This window comes from Lagenorhynchus albirostris, chromosome 14 (assembly GCF_949774975.1).
Source record: "Lagenorhynchus albirostris chromosome 14, mLagAlb1.1, whole genome shotgun sequence".
Taxonomy (NCBI): Eukaryota; Metazoa; Chordata; class Mammalia; order Artiodactyla; family Delphinidae; genus Lagenorhynchus; species Lagenorhynchus albirostris.
This window is the reverse complement of record NC_083108.1, coordinates 19,214,618-19,233,406: the sequence shown is the minus strand read 5'-3', so window position 1 is coordinate 19,233,406 and position 18,789 is coordinate 19,214,618. Positions and strand designations below refer to the sequence as shown.

Here is an 18,789-nt window from a genome sequence, read left to right as displayed (position 1 = left end):
GTACTAAAGCAAAACAGTAAGAAGAACCATAATGAAGGCCAGGCCTAGGAAAGGAGGCCAAACGTCTGTATCTAGGATTTATGCTCTGCTTCCCAATGCCTCAATATAAATATAAAGTCAATGTTGAAATTAAAATAGAATTGAAAACTGCTTCCAGAAAGACGTAGAAGATGTGTTTTCCCCTATTCTTCCTGTTAAGTCAACCCAAAACCTGAACATTATACATCAACAAACACAAGAAGACTCTGAGAGGTGGAAAGAAGAAGGAACACTAGCTTGGGACCTTGGGATCCAGGGAACAACACAATGGTGACCTCCCTGGGTTTTCTTCTTGCTTTATAGATGCTAGGCTTGGAGCTAAGTCCACAGCCTAGAAACGGCAATGGGAGCATAGAAAAAGCCCAAACAAAAAGAGAGGAAAACCCTGGCTCCACCCTTTTGAGAAAGGGAACTGAAGATGCTCTCTCAAATCACTACGGATGGAGAGTGAACAGAGTACCATTTCTGGTCTTCTTCATGTTAGATTCCCTAGTGTTCAAGAGAGGAAGTCAATCTTATCTTCAACTTGCAGAAACGTGAAAACAAATGGTTTGTCTTTAGTAACACAGGATAACGGTAGAATGAGTACTAGGCAAGAAGCACATCCTCAATCTCTCTGCTGGCCAATGTCTGCGAAAGACTTGGTCAAAGGAAATCAAGGTCATGGAGGACTGTCTTTCCATCCAATGGTCAGGATACTTTAAAATCTATTTTGGGGTTAACGTCCACCACCCGAGGTAGCATTATTGAGTCCTGCCACACTGCCCTCTGCTGCTCGCTGTTCAAATGGCTTTGATTGAATTGTTCTTTGGAGGCGTGGTAACCTTTTTAAGAGTATTTTCTGAGGTACAGCTTCTGTGTTTACTATAATGATTTTGTTGAAGACATCGTTCATGGTACTTTTTATGAATATATCCTGGAAATTTTTCTTTCTGGTCTTACAGATACATTAAAAAGAACTGGACGTTTCCTAAAGAACTGGTTGGGTTTAGTCATTTGGACATTGTGAATCACAAAACTAATCATAGTTTTCTCGTTGGGTTGGCTGCTAGAAAATTTAAAATTGAGTCAGTGGTCCACTGTGAGCACGTGTATACATTTTGTGGGGCAACCTCATTATATTACCTGTTCTTGCATCTCCTTGGCCTTCTCATCTAATCTATTTCCAGTTAAAGGATTATGTTACTTTTATGTAGTTTTTGTAAATGATCTTACATTTTCTTAGAACTCAGGGTACATAAATACATAATTGCAAAGGGTATGAGAACATGAGGATGGCCATATTTGCACAACCCCAGAACATAACCCTTTTAAGTCTTTATAAATTGTACTTATTATCAGGGATTAATGCATTATGCTGTTTATAGGAATGAAAATTCCAGAAGAAATAAAAAGAGCTAGATACTGAGAGACAAAATGAATGCAATAAAAGTGGCAACTGAAACTATGCTGCATGTACCAGATGCTGCTACTTCTGGGCACACTACTCATAGCATTGGGCATATGAATAACCCCATATGGAATTCCCACTTGAGAGAGAAGATAGTGAGATTGGTGGCATCCTGGAGCTTCTTTGAAGCTATGAAAAAATCATACTAGAATCTACAGGGACTCAGGTTTCCTGCTATTTAGGATTTGATGTTTCTTTGGACCTTTATGGTGGCCAGTGGAAGAGAGGGAAACTGACAATCACAACCATAAGAATAGGAGGAGCCAGGTCCTTACCTTTCCCAGGCCAGACCAAGGTGAAAGAATAAACAAGACGTAGGTATAGCTCTGTTCACATTTCAACCAGAACTCAGGAATATGTATTACTATTGCCAGACAAAATCTTCCCCATTGTTGTTTTCAGTGGTAGCACTAAATGGGCGGGGCACGGGGGTGTTTAAGACAGCCCTCAAAACTACCAAAGATAAATGTAAGTAACAACAGTATGCTTCGACATGCAACCACGTCTTCAAGATACCCTGTTTCTTCCTCTAAGGAAGGTACCATCCCTGAGCAGCTTCTACAGGTATGTTGAAGCCAACACACTACTTGTTTTTACAAAGCCCAAATGTGTTCCCCAAGGGATAACTCTAAAATGGGTCGGTGTGTTTGTCTGTGACATCACAGGGCAGAGAGAAAAGTTGGAAAACTGCCTTCTGCTCGTAGCCACACAGGGGACTGAGGGAACCAGTCAGAGAAAAGGTCTCTGGAGTTTCCAGAAATAAGAGAAAAAAAGTCAAGTCTCCTCTATAGAAGAACAAGCACAGGCTTTGCTACGGCAATACTAGAGCCCAAACTCCCAGCCCTACAACTTCTGGAAAGCTGAGTGATCTTGACAGGTCATGTAACCAATTAGAAGCTCTGTTTCCTCCCTGAAAGGTCCGTGGAAAGATCAAATTAAATAAGGTCCCTCAGGTTACTTTATAAACCGAAAGGCACTATGGATGTGTCAGTTAGTAGTGATGGTAGTAGAAATATGGAGTCAACCTTGTTTTTAAAAAAGATGCTTCTGCCAAACCTTTTTACTCCCGTTAACAGTAATTGTGAGTTTCTGCTGTATAACAGAGTGAATCAGCTATACATACACATACACACCATTGTAAAGCAATTATACTCCAGTAAAGATGTTTAAAAAAAAAAGTAATTGTGAGGATTAGCTTAATATAATGGTACATACATATCCATGTGCAAGAAGAAACTCTTTTTCTTCTGAATTATAAAAGCTTAAAAGTTATCACCCTCAGAGATGCTTTCTAATATTAGAAATGCCAAGTTACAACATATTGAATTTTTTTTATCTCTTTATCAAAATTGTAGAATGAAACTCACTGCAATTCAAGAAAGTCATGGCACCTATCAAACTATCTATGTTTAAGGGAAATTAAATCACCCATAGCCCCCTGCTCAGGGAAGAAGCCCTAGGCTATTCTTTGAGTAAGGGGAGGCCACCCACAAAGATGGGAGGGGACGCCTGCCAAAGGCTATTGGTTGGATGTCAATGCAGGGGTTGGTCAAGATGATCTATCTGTCCAATACAGGAAGTAATATTAGGCCAGTCAGACTCTTTCCTCTGGAATCTGAAAGGAAAATACAGAGAATACAAACCAGCTGGTGAAAAACGGTGGGAAAAGGTAATGAATCATCCAGGACGAACAAGAAAAGAGTGAAACTGCATAAACACGCATCACTAAGTGGGATCAGCAAAATAATCTGTTTTTTCAAATCACATTAGGTGCTAAAGCGTTGTCCTCCTGTCTTCCCATGAGTACATCTTCTTTATGGCCATATCTATTCAGTCTTAACCTAACAGAAATCCTATTTATGGTAGCTTAACCAAGTCTCTGTTGTTTTAACTAAAAGGATCTGACTCATACTGATTTCATTTTCTTGTCACTTAGCAAAGTGAATACCTCTACGCACGGCTCAAAATAACAAGTAAAATAAATATTTGTGACACCTGCAATTTATGAAAACTGCACAAGCCAGGATGTTCAAACACCTTTCTGGAAACACAGGAGCTCCATTTCCCTCAAGATATTTCTAAAACCTCCTCAAGAGCTTTTTGAGAATTCTTTATCCTGACTGCTCATATAATAGAACTGAAAGAATAGCTCAGTTTGGTTTTTAAAATCATTACATTTTTGGCTCAAAGACTGACAAAACCTCTATTATCAATAAAAAATCATGTTTTAAAGAATAAATCAAACTCATTGTCTGGACTCTTAATGGAAGGCACAGTGTACCAGCTGTAGTTCTGCTGCATGGAAAAGCTCTCTTTAGGGGAAAAAAAAAAAGAGGTAAGCCAAAAATTTACTTAGAGTTAAATTATGAGTATATACAAGTAATTCCAAAAACTTATGGATATTTTCCCTAATATTTCCTTTATTCTCTACAGAGAGTACAGTGCTATGAAACTCAGAAATCCACCTTCTGGGGCTATATGCGTGTTCACAGGGAAGCGTATGAGGAAATTAATATCAGTGGTATCCCAGTGTGTTTCAAATATGTAGGTACAATTGCCAGGGTCAGCCCAGTTCTGGACTTTGGCTTATGAGGTCCAATGATGAGAAAGAGAGATAATGGGAAAGGAAAAGGAGATAGGAAAAAATCAAAAGACCAAGAGAAAGTGATGTCTGAGCAGATGTTATTGAATAAATGAGAATAAGAATGTGTACATTTTGAGATTCATAATAGTGCCTAGATCAAGAGGTCTAGATGGATAAACTAAGATCTTGAAATAGATTTGACTTTGGATGTTGTATCAGAATATATAATGATTGTGGTAGGTTTAGAATTAAAAGAAAAGAAAGGAAAGGAAAAGAAAAGAAAAAGTTCAGGAGATTTCATATGATATGAGTTATTCTATGACATTCCAGAGAATTTTTCTAACAGCAGCCAAGTAGTCAAGCCATTCGATATCCATCAACCCATAAATCCATCCCTACCCCAGCACACAAGGACCAGGACTGCTTGTGAATTACGAATATTTGTAAGTAAGTCCCAAGAACTAAGGATGCTTTTCACAGTATTTCCTTCATTCTCTACGAAGTTGGGAGCACGACAAAACTATCTTACAATTCCACTTGCGGGCTAGCTAATTTAAGGCCGGCTGTAGCGGAGATCCATTAACAAAATCAGAAGCATCAGGGGAATGGAGACCTCAACAGCATCCTCTTCAGCACCAAGGGTAAACAGGGAGGGGACAGGCTCATTCACTCTTCAAAAGGATTAACGAGCCACCACACACATAGACACACACCAGTTTCCCTGTACCCCCAGTGACCTCTGCCCCATCCAGATTCCCCAGTGGGTAGGGAGGGAGAGGCACACGCTGTTAATGCTAAGAAATCTCCCTTCCTCCTGCACGTTCAGGCTTCCTTTCCCTTGGGGGATAGTTGCCTTCTATCCACTGGTCAGTGGACCTGAAGAGAGGAAAGATATCAGGGACTGCTTTTACATAGGAGATCTGCAAACCTTTGAGCATATGTAGCGTTGGATTTGAGATGCAGCAGCTTGTTTTCCAAAGACAGTTTTTTTTCTAGCAGTGTCCTCTTTTCCTAGGAGAAAATAAAATACAATTTTTGCTCATTTCTTTTCCTTTATTTCTCTCTCTCTCTCTTTCTCTCTCTCATTCTCTTTCTCTCTATGTGCGTGTGTATTCAGCAAGGAATTCTTGCAAACTGTTCGCAAAAGATGCTTCTTGTAATACTAGAAATATGTTTTGAGCTAAAGAGCTCATTTCATACGGAGCTGTTACAACCCACCCCAGTGAAGTCCGGGGCAGGCATTCTCCAGCATGGTTTACAAGTGTAACAGGGAAGAGCCAGGTCTGACTACATGTTGAATCTGTTTCTTTTACTTTAACCTTTGCTTTCCACTGCTTTTGTTCACTAAAAGGATACTGTCTATACATAACGGCCTGCCTCGGGGAACCCTGCCCCTCTGTCTGAATGTTAAACCAAACTGCCTTTGATCAGGGAAACATCCAGACCCTGTTCCAGCCGTGGATGGCTGCAAAAAAGAAGAAATTAACACATCCCCTCCCCGAGGCTGGCCATTCCAGGTGATATTTGCAAAACTTACGCCTTTTTACTTTACTTCCTCATCTCCCCCTCTGTGCTATAAAAGAAACTGGCATCCAAACCCCGATAAGATGGTTATTTTGAGACTTTAGTCCGCCGTCTTCTCCGTCTGCCGGCTTTCCAAATAAAGTCGTGTTCCTTGCCTCAACACCTCATTTCCGATTTATTAGCCTGTCGTGCGGCGAGCAGAGCGGTTTTGGACTCGGTAACGTAAGCCGCTCAAGGACAGATCAAGACTAGTTGTCTTCACTAACCACGTTTTTTCTGGAGAGCTTTGCTTTGGCCCCTCCCCCAGTCCACTGCTCAGTCAAACTTCTCTTCTGTCTCTCCATCCCGCCCAAATGCTAACTGCCTGCCCATCTCTCTCTAGACACTGGCTCTCCCATCATTCCACCTGCTTCTCCTCCGGTAATCTTGAGTTGTTGGTATCCAAGGATATTATTGCACTTGTCTTGATACCTACCTGCTTACATGGCATCTGTCAGAGGTAGAAAAGTAGTAAATGTATATTTAGTGAAAGATCAAAGTCATAAGTGATAAAGTCACTTCCTAATTAGGATATAACAGAAATGTTGACATTGTGAAAGAATCCCTAAAGAAATGTCTGATTGTCACCATTAAACCAAACTCTCGACATCCAACAGGAAAATAGATGAGTCCATGAAAAACCAAGCTGGGAGGATTGTGTTCTTTTTTATATCTGATGGAAATAGATGTTTTGACAGTATTTACAATGCTGTTTAAAATCATTCCTTCTGTAGTATTTATATGGGTAAAATACAAGACAGTGCCATTATAGCAAAAATCTCAGAATGTCTTTGGACACGGACAGAACTGGTTCTGAAACTTGGTGACTGTGTTAAGTTTTGCCAAGGTTTTAACCCTTCTAGACCTTATCACTGTTAAGAAAAATTAACCAAAAGTTGTAAATCAAAATATATAATTTTAATGTCATATTGGGTCATTGTTTAATAACCTGACACAAGGATTTTTTTAATTATCTTGGAGAATTTCTTTGCGTGTGACTTTATTATTTGATTAGAGCCCTGACTTTGTGAAGTTGCATGTTAATTTGTGGGTTTCTGCCTGGTAGAAAAGGTAATCCCAAAGGTTATGGTTTATTGCCTTAAAGAATATTAACTACCTTTGTATCTAACCTAGTAATCCTATTCTATATTCCTTTTCTCAAAATGCATGCAAATAGCCAATTTCAAAAAATATTTTATTTAAACCAGCTTTACAATCTTACTGGTTCCCTCATTAATTAATGAGTTGACTAAAACATCTGACATGTATTCATTCTATATTTGTTTGAGTCATGTTTTTGACTTTTTGAACATCCCTAAGATGGGGATAACACTATCTATATTGAAATGTTGGGATGATTGGAGATGTATGTGAAAGGTCTACATGCTTCTCTGAAACATATTAGGACCTCAATATATAATAATTTGAAGGTGCCAAATACTTCATATCTTATGTGCTCTGTTATTTTTAAAATTTATACTTTTTCAAAAATTTCCTGTAGCATTCTTGTCACATATATTAGATACTGTTCTGGTGTAGCCTTAGTTGATCTGAGGGATCAAGATACTCTTTGCAAGCTTATTATGACACTTGGGTCATCAAAGAAACACATCACTGATAATATATTTTGAATTTATAGGAGGAAAAATGGTGTTTAACAAACATTCTTTCTAACGAAACTTACTCTCAATTCATGAATCTTTATCACCAGGGTTCAAGGAGACCAGACAGCGGACAAATAAATGTTCTGCCTTGGTCAAGCCTCCAGTATTTAGCTTGGACTCTTTTTTTAATTTAATTTTTATTTTATATTGGAGTATAGTTGATTTACAATGTTGTGTTAGTTTCAGGTGTACAGCAAAGTGGTTCATTTATACATACATGTATATCCGTTCTTTTTCATGTTCTTTCCTATATAGGTTATTACAGAATATGGAGTAGAGTTCCCTGTGCTACACAGTAGGTCCTTGTAGCTTGGACTCTTAATGTTGCCTCTCTGACAACACGGAAAATCACACTACATCAGCTAGCACTTCTCAGGGGCAGTGTCTTCTGGGAAGGGAAAGGCGTTCACAGCACCACCCGGTGGGCAATCCACTCTTGCCAAAACCACACCTCTGAAGAGCGTAAGAGTTCCCGCACCTTATTGATCAAGGTGGAGTGGACACCAACTTAAATCACTGCCATATGTTAACATCTAAATGACTTAGGAACCAATGGCATCCCTTTTATCCCACATCAGAGAAGATGTGGGCATAATGGAAAGGATTGTGAACTGCTAAGTGGAGGACGGTGGAATAGTCCCTCATTCGCACTGTCCTCGTTTATAAAATGATGAGGAGGAATTAGGTGGTCTCAAAAGAGCCTTTGAGCTCTAAAATGCTAATTGAGCTAAATCAATGACACTGGAAAGCAAATATGATGCAACAGAAGTGCGCTGCCAGCCAAAGGGACATATGCCGTATTAAAATGCTCTTACTGGGCGGTTTTGCTGGCTTATCACTGTGTTTATGGAATTCATTCTCACTGCATTCCTGATTAAAGTGGGACAGATGGTGAAGGTTTTAAGTAATGCGTTCATTACCAGACCTCATACCACTAATGGCTATTTACTGGAGCAGTGGCTCGTGCAAGTGAGCAGAAAATGAATCCTTCTCCAGGGGGTGCCCACCACCAGGGCAGTATTTATCAACCTTTGTTGTGGATGTTTATTTTTAATTTTCATTTCCTTTTTGAACTCATGGCCTTTTCTTATTAATACAAAGGTCTCAGTACCCCCTCCTCTCATTCCGATACACACTTCCCTTCTGAGAAACCCTTCATCACAGCCTTTATCCTCAGTATCTCCTTAGACCAAGATGTTACCAAGCTTTGCTTCTTATAGTTTTATTTATTTGCATGATCATTTTACAAATGTAATGTATCTTTAAACTAAATATGTTTAAAAAATAAAGATAAAACTCCTGCACATTTTCCTTCCACTGCATCCCCACCTACCTCCACCTCCCAGAGATTCCAAAAGACTCCACTCTAGGAAGTCACTGAACTAGAATGTTCTGGAAGGTTCCTGCATGGCCTTGCTGAACGATGGGCATTCTGTCCACTTACTACGTCACAGAGCTCCTAGAGACAGCTCTCCATTATGGGTCAATATCAAGACAAATGCTAGGCCATCACTTCTCAAAAATGTCTGCCAGTCTCTAAGCCACTTAACCTTATTCTGGGGTCCATCCCTACTTTCAATTGGATGTCAGCTTCCCTAAGGACCCCTGGGAGAATGAATGAAAGGAGATCTGGGCAGTTCCTTGAGTCTCACACAACCCAGATATATTACATTGCAATCTCCACAAAGAGACTGTATCTGGTTCATTCACAGATAGATATCTAGCTTGGAGCTCTGCCTGGTAGGCGGTAGGAGCTCAAATATTTGTTGAATAAATAGTCCAGTGACTATACCCTGGAATTCTGAGATGAATTCACATCCAGTACAGATTTCCTGGGGTTTCTAGAAGATAGAAATTACATTACACTATTTTTTTTTGTTAACTTTCAGGGACTGACAGCTGACCAGTAAACATGACCCAGTGTTACTGGGTTTGAGGTGATCGCAAATCTACATTTAAATGTCAAGCTGGTTAATCAAGTAGTTTGATTAAACAACCCTATTTGCATTCCAGAATTGTCTTCCTTTCCGAAATGCAAACGTTCCTTATGCTGTCTTAGTTTGCTAAACTATTTATTACAGGATAAATATTTTAACATTGTAAAGTATTCATCCAAATGTTACAGTTTGTCCAAAACATCATAATTATAAACTCTTACACGAGGGCAAACCAGCTACTTGAGGACATTCTAGCCCTGTGATTTTGGCTAAAGTAAAACACTCAGCATCACCCACCGTACAACACAGATGTAGCTGTATATTATTATTATTAGATTCAGTTAAGGTTGGGCTTATTTAATTTTCATGATTTCTTCATAGGACCTTCATTAAGGTCACAAATTCAGCCAAACTCACAGTGTTATAAATTAAATTCTTGGGAAATATGTAAAAAATTACTCAAGGTTTCTCAGGCAAATATCCTGAATGTTGAAATGTGATGCTTTTGAAGTGATGTTTCTGAAATAGCCTCAATTCAAGGAGACTCATAAAAAAAAGTAAGACTGAGCAGAGTGGAGGAAAATCAGGTAATTCATGTAATAAATATAAAAATGTACTGGGCAATATTTACTAGAAGTTAAAGTCTGTATTCTTATCTACTCCAACTCAGTTTCAAAGATGCCAGTTTTCTATTGGTTTGTTTTACTATTAAAAAATATTGCTTGGTTTATCTAAATTCTAAGGCATGCAAAACGAAATTTATGTGCTAACCTTTTGTGTGTATTTGGAGGGGCAGCTACTTAAAGGAACACTGCATGAAACTTTTAATAACTTTTGTTCTATTATTACTCTTCCCTAAATTTGGCCAAGCCGTGTGCCATGCCCGCTGCACTGGGAACGTGGGGTCTTAACCACTGGACTGCCGGGGAAGTCCCAAGAATGTCTTTTGTTAATTGTGAACTATACCTGTCCTAGGGCAGTCATAGGTTTTTATAAATCTAAAGGGGGCTTGGGTGGCCAAAAATAAACACTTCACTGACTCCAATACATAAAAATGCTGTAATTACAGGGATTCGCTATATTATTACTAGCAGTAGGTAGACTTTGTGATTTTTTCCATTATTTCTCTTCATAGCCTCACATGTTTCCCCTTTCTAAGCCATATATTTACGAGAAAAACAAAGTGACAGATAATGATTCGAATGCAGTATTTGTAAAGAGGTAAATCAGTAACTACAATACACATCATATTAAATGTGTAAGGGAAGAAATGAACATTATTGAGTACATCCTAAGATCTTAGGAGTTGCAAAGAACACTTTCACTTAATGTTATTTATTTTCATATTATCTTCTTTAATTCTCACCCTAACCCTGTCAGGAAGAAATCCCTTTAATTCTCCAGAGGCCTACCTGTTCCATTCTCTGTACAAGATTCTCCAGTTCTGTGATTTGATTATGTCTTTCTTCAAGCTTTTCAGCAATTTGATTCAGATTTTCAACATGTTGCTTCAATTTCTGTTCTTTTTCAAGTGTGTTAACCTTTTGTCAGAAAAACAGTTATCAGACTATCATTTTCATTAAAACTATACAGCTATTATCTCCCTCTAAAATTTTCTGAGTCACCAAAAAAATTTAATAATTCACACTTGTTTAGAATTACTTCCTTGAATTCAGTCTTTCTTCAAAATAAACCTGATGGACTACAGCAACATTAAATCAATGGAGAATTAATAACATATAAATATTATTTCTAGAATGTCGACATTTGCTACCATAAAGCATACTCTGTGAACTGGTATAAGAAAGAGAGACAAAAATTTAAGAAAAGCAAAACTTTTGACTTTTTCTCAACAAAACTTATCTAGAACAAAAATAAAATCTTATACGTTCAAGTAAAAAGTGTTTTCTTTTTAACCAGAAAGTGTCATAAAAGCAGAATAATTATCCCCGCTGTGTCAGGGGGTTATCGCCTAGGCATATAGCAGGAGTTATACTAAAAGACATAGGAGAGAAGTCTTCAGCAGGCAGCCCATAGGCCACACTTGGGAGTGTTTCAACTGACTTGTAACTGACATGCGCACCCACATCTGCTTGTGTATTTAATAGAACTCAAGATTTTACGGTTAGAAAAAAAAAGTGTCTGACTTCCCTTGAATATACCAGGTGGGCATTCCTGCCCAGACACTCCCTTTGCTGGGACATGGGCACTCCCGTCCACACACACCTGCTCACTCTTTCATGTAGGTACTTTACCTGCACCCTGCGTGCCTAGGCATTTGTGACCATCATCACCCCAACCTGAAGCTTGAGGGCGTGTCGCCTATGCAGTGGATTCCTACTGTGCTTCCCTGGGGACCCTCCTAGGGCCTGAGCTGGCAGACACCCAGGTGCCCTACCCGTGCCTGAATGAGCTTCCCTGTTTTGAGTTTTGGCAAACACACACATACACACGTTTCCCTCTTCCAGTCCTAGAATACGTTCTCCAGATAAAGTTTTACTGGCCCTAGGACACATATTTCAGATTCAAAAACAAAGTGTAGGTGTGTGTCTATGATATAGAGACACCCATATACACACACATATATATTTGTATGATTTTATATTTTAATTTATATATTAAATATAAAATATATAATTTTATATGATATATATATATGTACATACACATACATGTTTTTGTTCGTTTACTCTGAAGAATGTATTCCAGGACCAAAAAAATTTTGGAACCATTTGTGTAGCCCAACTTTTTCATTTTAGAGTCAAGTCAGAGAGACAGAGTGATTCAAACTGGGTCACCTAGTTAGTCAAAGGCAGAACCAGAAGAGAAGCCACTGGCCAGTGTCATGAGGCCAGCCCTGATTTCTAGGCTGGGTGGCAGGGCTCTGGGCAAGGGAGGCATAATATCCGGGTACCAGGCCAAACAGGGGTGGGGGGAGATCAGGGCAGAAGACGGGCAGCCTGCCCTTCCAAGGTCTTGCCAAGTCACGTGGCCATTGCTTGTTTCACATCTAACTCCTCCCCAGAAGAGAGACTTGAACAGCTTGGAGCTTAGTCCACCAGTATGCAAGCTGCTAGCTCGGTACCTGGAGTAAGTGTCTACTGTCCTCATGCTTCTTTCTAACTTCTTTAGACTGTGTTTGATAGTTTTCAAATAATCTCTGGGCCACATTTCTCAGAGCCACTGCTCCTGCTTCTCTGGAGGCTTCGAGCTAGAAACAAAAGGTCACTGTGCATGTTTTGACTTTTACAATAAAAAGGGTTAAAGATAGAACTGTTTGATGGGCAACCAGAAACACAGAGGCTGTAACCGTACCATTTGCACCTTCATAGACAATGGGTAAGAGGAAAGATGCTGTTATCTGGTAAGAAGAAAACATAAAATGAGGACCCCCTATTTATTGGGGCTGTCATGCAGGTGATTTGCACTGGCCAGGCCAAAGCGAGCTCTATGAACATCAGTGCCCTGCATATATAGACCACACCCCTGCAAAGTGTTCCCCAGTGCCGCATCAGTTTATACACGTATTTGCAAGCATTTTCGTATCATTGGCCACAACAGTACTAAAAGACATATTTCCTGAAATAGAAGGAGGACAAGATTGAAGTATTAGGGGCAATATCGACAACGTGTCACGAATCTTTCAAAGATTTAACCTAGAGAAATAATCAAGGATGGCTGCAAAGATCTACCTACTAAATCACTGTAGGACTGTATATAAAATAAGCCAGAAAAGGAAACTATAAGGCACCCAACAATAGATTAGCTAAATAAAACAATGAGACATTTGACTGAGTGCTCTAATTAATACGCAATTTTTAATACCTAATTATTACATATATAAAGACTTTTAAATTTTACTGTAGTAAAAACACTTAACATGAGACCTGCCCCATTAACAGATTTTTAAGTGTACAGTACAGTATTAAATATAGGCACAATACTGTACAGTGAATCTCTAGAACTTATTCATCTTGTACAACTGAAACTATGCCCATTGAACTTTTGTAAAATTATTTTAATAATAAAAATCGCCTTCAAAATAAAACAGTGAGATTTAATTGATCAACTGTAAAAGTGCTTCTCTAAGTATGTGAGCACGTGTGGATTTATGGATGTGTGTGGATGTCTATCTAATTTCACAGATCCACAAATCTATCCTATTGGCACAAAGTACAAAATCAGAAATTTCTCCTACTGCTCATACCTTGATTTTCAACACTTCATTCTCTTTGTTCATTTCTAAGAGCTGTAGGTCTTTTCCTTTTATCCTTTCCATGAGCAGATCCAAACTGCAACAAGAGGGGTCCATTTCAGAGTCAAAGCCATTTTGAACGTGTCGACAGTGCTGAAAAGAACAAACAAGAAAATCATTCACCTGACTTTTCCTTTTCTCTACTAACTCTGATAACAATAATTATCACTCAGTATTACATATTTCAAGGAAGATTCAGATCAACACAAATAAATCTTTTGAATCTCAAATATCAATGGGAATTTCCAGATGAAACGCAGCTGGCCTATTTGCTCAAATTTGAATAGATTCTTATATTAAAAGGAAGGTAGAAGTGCATCTTTCATGCCTTTTATATTCCCTACAGTTTAAAATATACTATTAAGACCTTTTAAGAAGATAAATGATATCCACAAAGCCAGTTGTTTGTTTTTTTTAAATCTAACTTGTCTGCTGACCTTCTGTGGTTTGAGATGGCCGAGGCAGACATACTGGCAACACAATTCATCTGTATTCCCAGGAAGCTATTCCTATTAAGATGTCCAACAACCTCCCCATTTTTATAGCCAATGGTCGATAACTAGCCCTCAATTTACTTAACCCACGGACACCATTTGACACAGCAGTCCCTCTTCACTTTCTAAAACCCATTTTTTTCCTTGTCTTCAGTAGCTCCATTCTCTCCTGTTTATCCCCCTAATTCACTAGCCTCACTTCTCAGCCTCCTGTGATGGATTCTTCTTCTTCCCAACATCTAAATATCCTAAATCTCAGGACTAGATGCTTAGCTTTTCTCTCCTTTCTATCCACACTGATATGTTCGGTGATCTCCTCCAGTTTCAGAACTTTAAATACCATCCTTACTCCCAAAATCTCTACCCCATAGCCTGGACCTTCTATACCAGACTTCTACCCTCAACTCTAGAATCAGATATCCAACTTCCATCAGAAACCTCCACTCTGATAGGCAACTCAACATAGTCAGAACTGAATGTTTGATCTTTCCTATCATTCACAAACATTAATCTTTTTTTCAGTTTCAGAGCACTTAAGAAAATAATTGGAGCGAGTTGTGTTAGTTTAGGAGCTGAGGATGATAAAGAAGACTCTGTTTATACATCTTACGCTATGTTCTAGTGTTCTCTGTGGCCATCCTGCAGAGTGGATAACACTGACATTGATGAGGTGCATGTGGCTCAGGTGAGGTCTAAGCTGGCATAATCCAGACAAGGCTAAGTGCACATCATTTGACCTTAAGAATAAAAGGCTGGTCACAGGGGAGGGGGTGCATTTAAGCTTATTGACTGATCACGCAGCGTAATGGCTTCAACTGGGTGTCCATTGGTGTGGCCCAGGTGAACCTGTATGTATCCCAGCTGAGCCAATATCTTCCCATACAATTTAGATAAGTAAGCCAAGTTTAAAATATTCAAGTAAGACCTGGCCATTCCAATCTGATCCTACTAATGACATCTGTAGTTAAATATACATATGCCCATTAACATCTTTAGATACCAACAAAATATTTAATACTCATCATTCAAAGAATAATTTAATAATATCAAAAAGTTATTTAAAGGAAGTCTATATGGCTTTACGTTCATTTACTGAAGGAATAAAAGTGGTACATTTTGATGAATTCATTACCTTTGCATCTTGTTTGTGATTTGTACTATTATGTCTTACTTCATCTTTAAATATTTGATTTCGGATCTTTTCCAGAGTAGTTCGAATCTAAAAGAAAAGAAAAATATTTTTTTCAAAGGCATTTAACACCAAATACTTTTTTTTTCTATACCAGTTACAGGGTACCAAATTTATCTAGGAAGTATCACATCTGTGTCAATCTCAGATTTAAATGACTGCCATTGACCTAACTTGCATTTAGGCTAATATTGTTTAGATTGCAGAAAATGAGCATTTGGTCTTTACAACTGTTTCTTAGGCAAACCTAAAATATAACCCAAATGAATATTATACCACAAAATAATTACAATTTAGTAATTAGTATTTAATACTAGTTAGTTCTGTTTTTTTCTATATAGTAATTTAGTACTAATTTGCTATTTGGTAATTACTATAAAACAATTACTATTTGGTAATCACTACAAAATAATTACTATCCAATAATTACTGCAAAATAATTACTCTCTAGTAATTACTAGAGAATAACTACTATTTAATAATTACTAGAGAATAATTACTCAGAGGAGATCATACAAATTTATGCATGAAATACAAGCCCCGTGTCTTGGTGACCCATGGAATTGCAAGACACTCAAAGATAAATTAATTGCTCTAAGTCACAAACTAGCTATGTCCAAATTTTTCCATCTGTTCTAAAAAGTAGTTCATGAGAATATATACCTTTGTCAGACATTATCATTGGATTCTCATAAGATTTCACATTTTTAATGAAGTAACATGCCAACATGTACAAGTCATTGGCGATAGTGGCTCTGAACTGCTTGAGAAGGAACAAGGTAAGGAGAGACAGAAACTCGGCAGGCATCATAAATATCTACTTGGCAACAAAGTATCAATACTTATGAAAGAACTGAGAAATGATGTAAAACAGTAGGATGCAGTGGTGAATAGTGTGGGACAAATTAAGTGCTGATAGGTGTTCTGAACCCTCCTGGCCCTTTATTCAGTTTTAGTCCAAGTGTAGGAACAGAGGTTCATACCCTCAAGAGAAATGACAACGCATGTGTTTAAATTTCAGCTATCAAGGTTGTCCTTTGCCAAGCTAGGTTTGTTCTTCCTCACATGTTCTAGGGAGGGAGAAACAAAGCCCACTAATTCATATCAGACTTTATTGTAAAAAATCATACCATGGTAACATGATTTCCAGTGCCCACATACCTTTTTCACATATTCGGTTTCTTCAATAATGTGAGCTGATGTGGACTCATACGAGGCAGAATTATCTTCTATCTTCCCCTTCAGGGGAACTGTCGTGGTCACTGTTACTGCTGTCATTGTGAAGCCCAGCCCAAATCAGTTGGACAAAACTAACCTCCTTGATGTGATAATTATGTGGTTTGTAAACTGAAAGGAGTTCTGTATTAGCACTGTAATCAAATATAGTAAAAAATATTATAAATTATGGAAATCTGTATATATCCAAAATTCAGGAATTAATTTAATATTAAAACAACACCAGTTGAAACAGTCATTGATTAGAAACTTAAAAATTAAACTGAGAATGAAAAATGGGGAAATTTTCTTTTCATTCAGTATCAATTAGACTATAAAACCTCAAGAGTAGAGACTATGCCTTATTCATATTCATAAGTGCTTAATAAATGTCTGTGGGGCTAATAATATAACAAAATCATATATATATATATAAAACTTATATACATGTATGTATATCACTTTATACTTTACAGAGACCTCTGATGTACTGCATTTTATTTAACTCTCAGTAGCCTGTAAAGGCCATTTACTCAAGAACTATTTGTAATAGTAAAAGATTTGGAAAAGCCCAAATGCCCACAAAAAGAGGACTGACTGAATGAACTACCTACTTCTATAGAGTTTTCTCTAGGATATATTTATTCAGTGAAAAAGCATGGTGCAGAAAAGGATACATATAATTTCTCTAAGAAGAGAGAGTAGGATAGAAGGGGAAAATCTGTAATTTACAGTTTTGACACTGAAAAATGTAATTATTTTACCTAATTATAAAATAAAACTAAGTTAAAAAGAAAAAAGAAAATCCTCAAAAATAAAAAACTAATAAAACAAATGAATATATCTGCGTACAAACTTGGTGGCATATCCTCATGAATTACTTGAAGTGACTTTAAAACATGCACCAGGGACTATTTTTCCCAGATGTGATATGTCCTAAGAACAAAAAGAATCCCCAAACAATCTTAAACCATATTCACTAATAATACTTTTGGTGGAAATATTGGTATTGCTATTCTGAAACTATTATATGTGTGTGCACACATTCACATGACTCACTCACATAAATGCATGATGTAGAATAAAGTCAAGAAGTCATTGTCTTAATGTCTTAAGAACCAAGATTTTTAGCATAAGAGAAGAAGAAATCCAAATCAGAACCAAAAATGTTACGTAAGTACCTTACAATCCAAACTGGAACCATGAGTAGAAAATAATGATTTATTTTCCTTTAAAAATGTATATTCCAAGTCTATCCACTGAAAATCTAGAAACAGAAGCAATTAACACTCCCAGTGCCCAGACTATGGTCTCAGTACACTATTTTCTACTAAAATGCAACCAGGGCTTCTTGAGTGATTTAGATCTGGAGTAAGAAGTATATAAGGTGAGCCTGAGATATCTTGTCATACCAGAAAGCAAAAAAGTAACCAAATACTACTTGAATAAGACACAAAAACCGACCTGAAGAGGAATGACTGTGATGGATTAAAACATATCAAAACTTTTTTAATTCCTGAAATTATGTTGACAAGAGAAAAACCACCACCACCAACAGCAATCCTCAAACTCAATGGAGACAGGCCACGATTATACTAAAAATTAGCCCAGAAAAAGGGGTGAGGGGGACACCAACAAGCATTGGTCTTGCCTTTATGATATGAATTTACCATGTATTTCTTGGTAACCAAACAGTTGATTAGGAAAATTTTGCTACAGAATTTCTGCTAATAAACCCAAAAGGACTGATAGAATTAGAAAACCTACATTTTGCAACCCCTTGTGAAGTAATGGATCTAAGCCACAGTCATCAACCAGCTCTAAAAACATTAGGTGAGAGCTTGATGAAGAATGCATCAACTCGAGGGACCCCACTAATCAACCTTAACAGAAAACTAAAAAAGAGACAACCAGACGCTATGCTCTCTAGATGTGGTACAAGCACAAGTAGAAAGCATCACCTATGAAGTATGCAGCCCCTCTATCTACTGACGGTAAACATCTGAGAAAGAGGAAACTGTTCAATGACTCTACAAAGGTGAAGGTTGCAAACAGCCAAATCCAGCTTATGTAAAATTTTACAGGGCAAATAATTATTCTTCCCACAAATTAATTATAGGAAGAAAGATGGGGAGAAGAGAAGAGAAGTTGCCAGAAATTATGAGACTTAAGAAACATATGACCAAATGCAATATATGAATTTTCTTTGGCTCCTGATTCAAATAAACCAGCTATATAAAGACATTTTTGAAACAAGTAGGGGAATTTTACCACTGACTGGATAACAGATGATGTTAAAGAATTATTGCAATTTTGCAAAGCATTACTTGTAATTATTGTAATTTTAGGTGTGATAATGGAATTGATATTCCTTAGAAAGATCTTCTCTGTTAGTTATA

The 18,789-nt window shown here is 37.7% G+C and overlaps 1 protein-coding gene across 4 annotated transcripts in view; it reads right to left on the bottom strand.

The window, feature by feature from the left end:
- CCDC68 (coiled-coil domain containing 68) overlaps positions 1 to 18,789 on the bottom strand; it is a 52,112-nt gene that overhangs the window by 18,751 nt on the left and 14,572 nt on the right. For 3 of the 4 annotated variants that reach the window (XR_009544394.1, XM_060170824.1, XM_060170825.1), the window contains 6 exons: positions 16,337 to 16,545; positions 15,119 to 15,205; positions 13,445 to 13,585; positions 12,323 to 12,448; positions 10,650 to 10,778; positions 5,002 to 5,084 (listed from right to left, as the gene is read on the bottom strand). Coding sequence is in view for 3 of the 4 variants with exons in the window: in XM_060170824.1 (XP_060026807.1) it covers positions 5,002 to 5,084; positions 10,650 to 10,778; positions 12,323 to 12,448; positions 13,445 to 13,585; positions 15,119 to 15,205; positions 16,337 to 16,453 (683 nt within the window). In the remaining variant the exon portion in view is untranslated. The remainder of the gene's footprint in view (positions 1 to 5,001; positions 5,085 to 10,649; positions 10,779 to 12,322; positions 12,449 to 13,444; positions 13,586 to 15,118; positions 15,206 to 16,336; positions 16,546 to 18,789) is intronic. The other variant, XM_060170826.1, reaches the window with a different exon arrangement.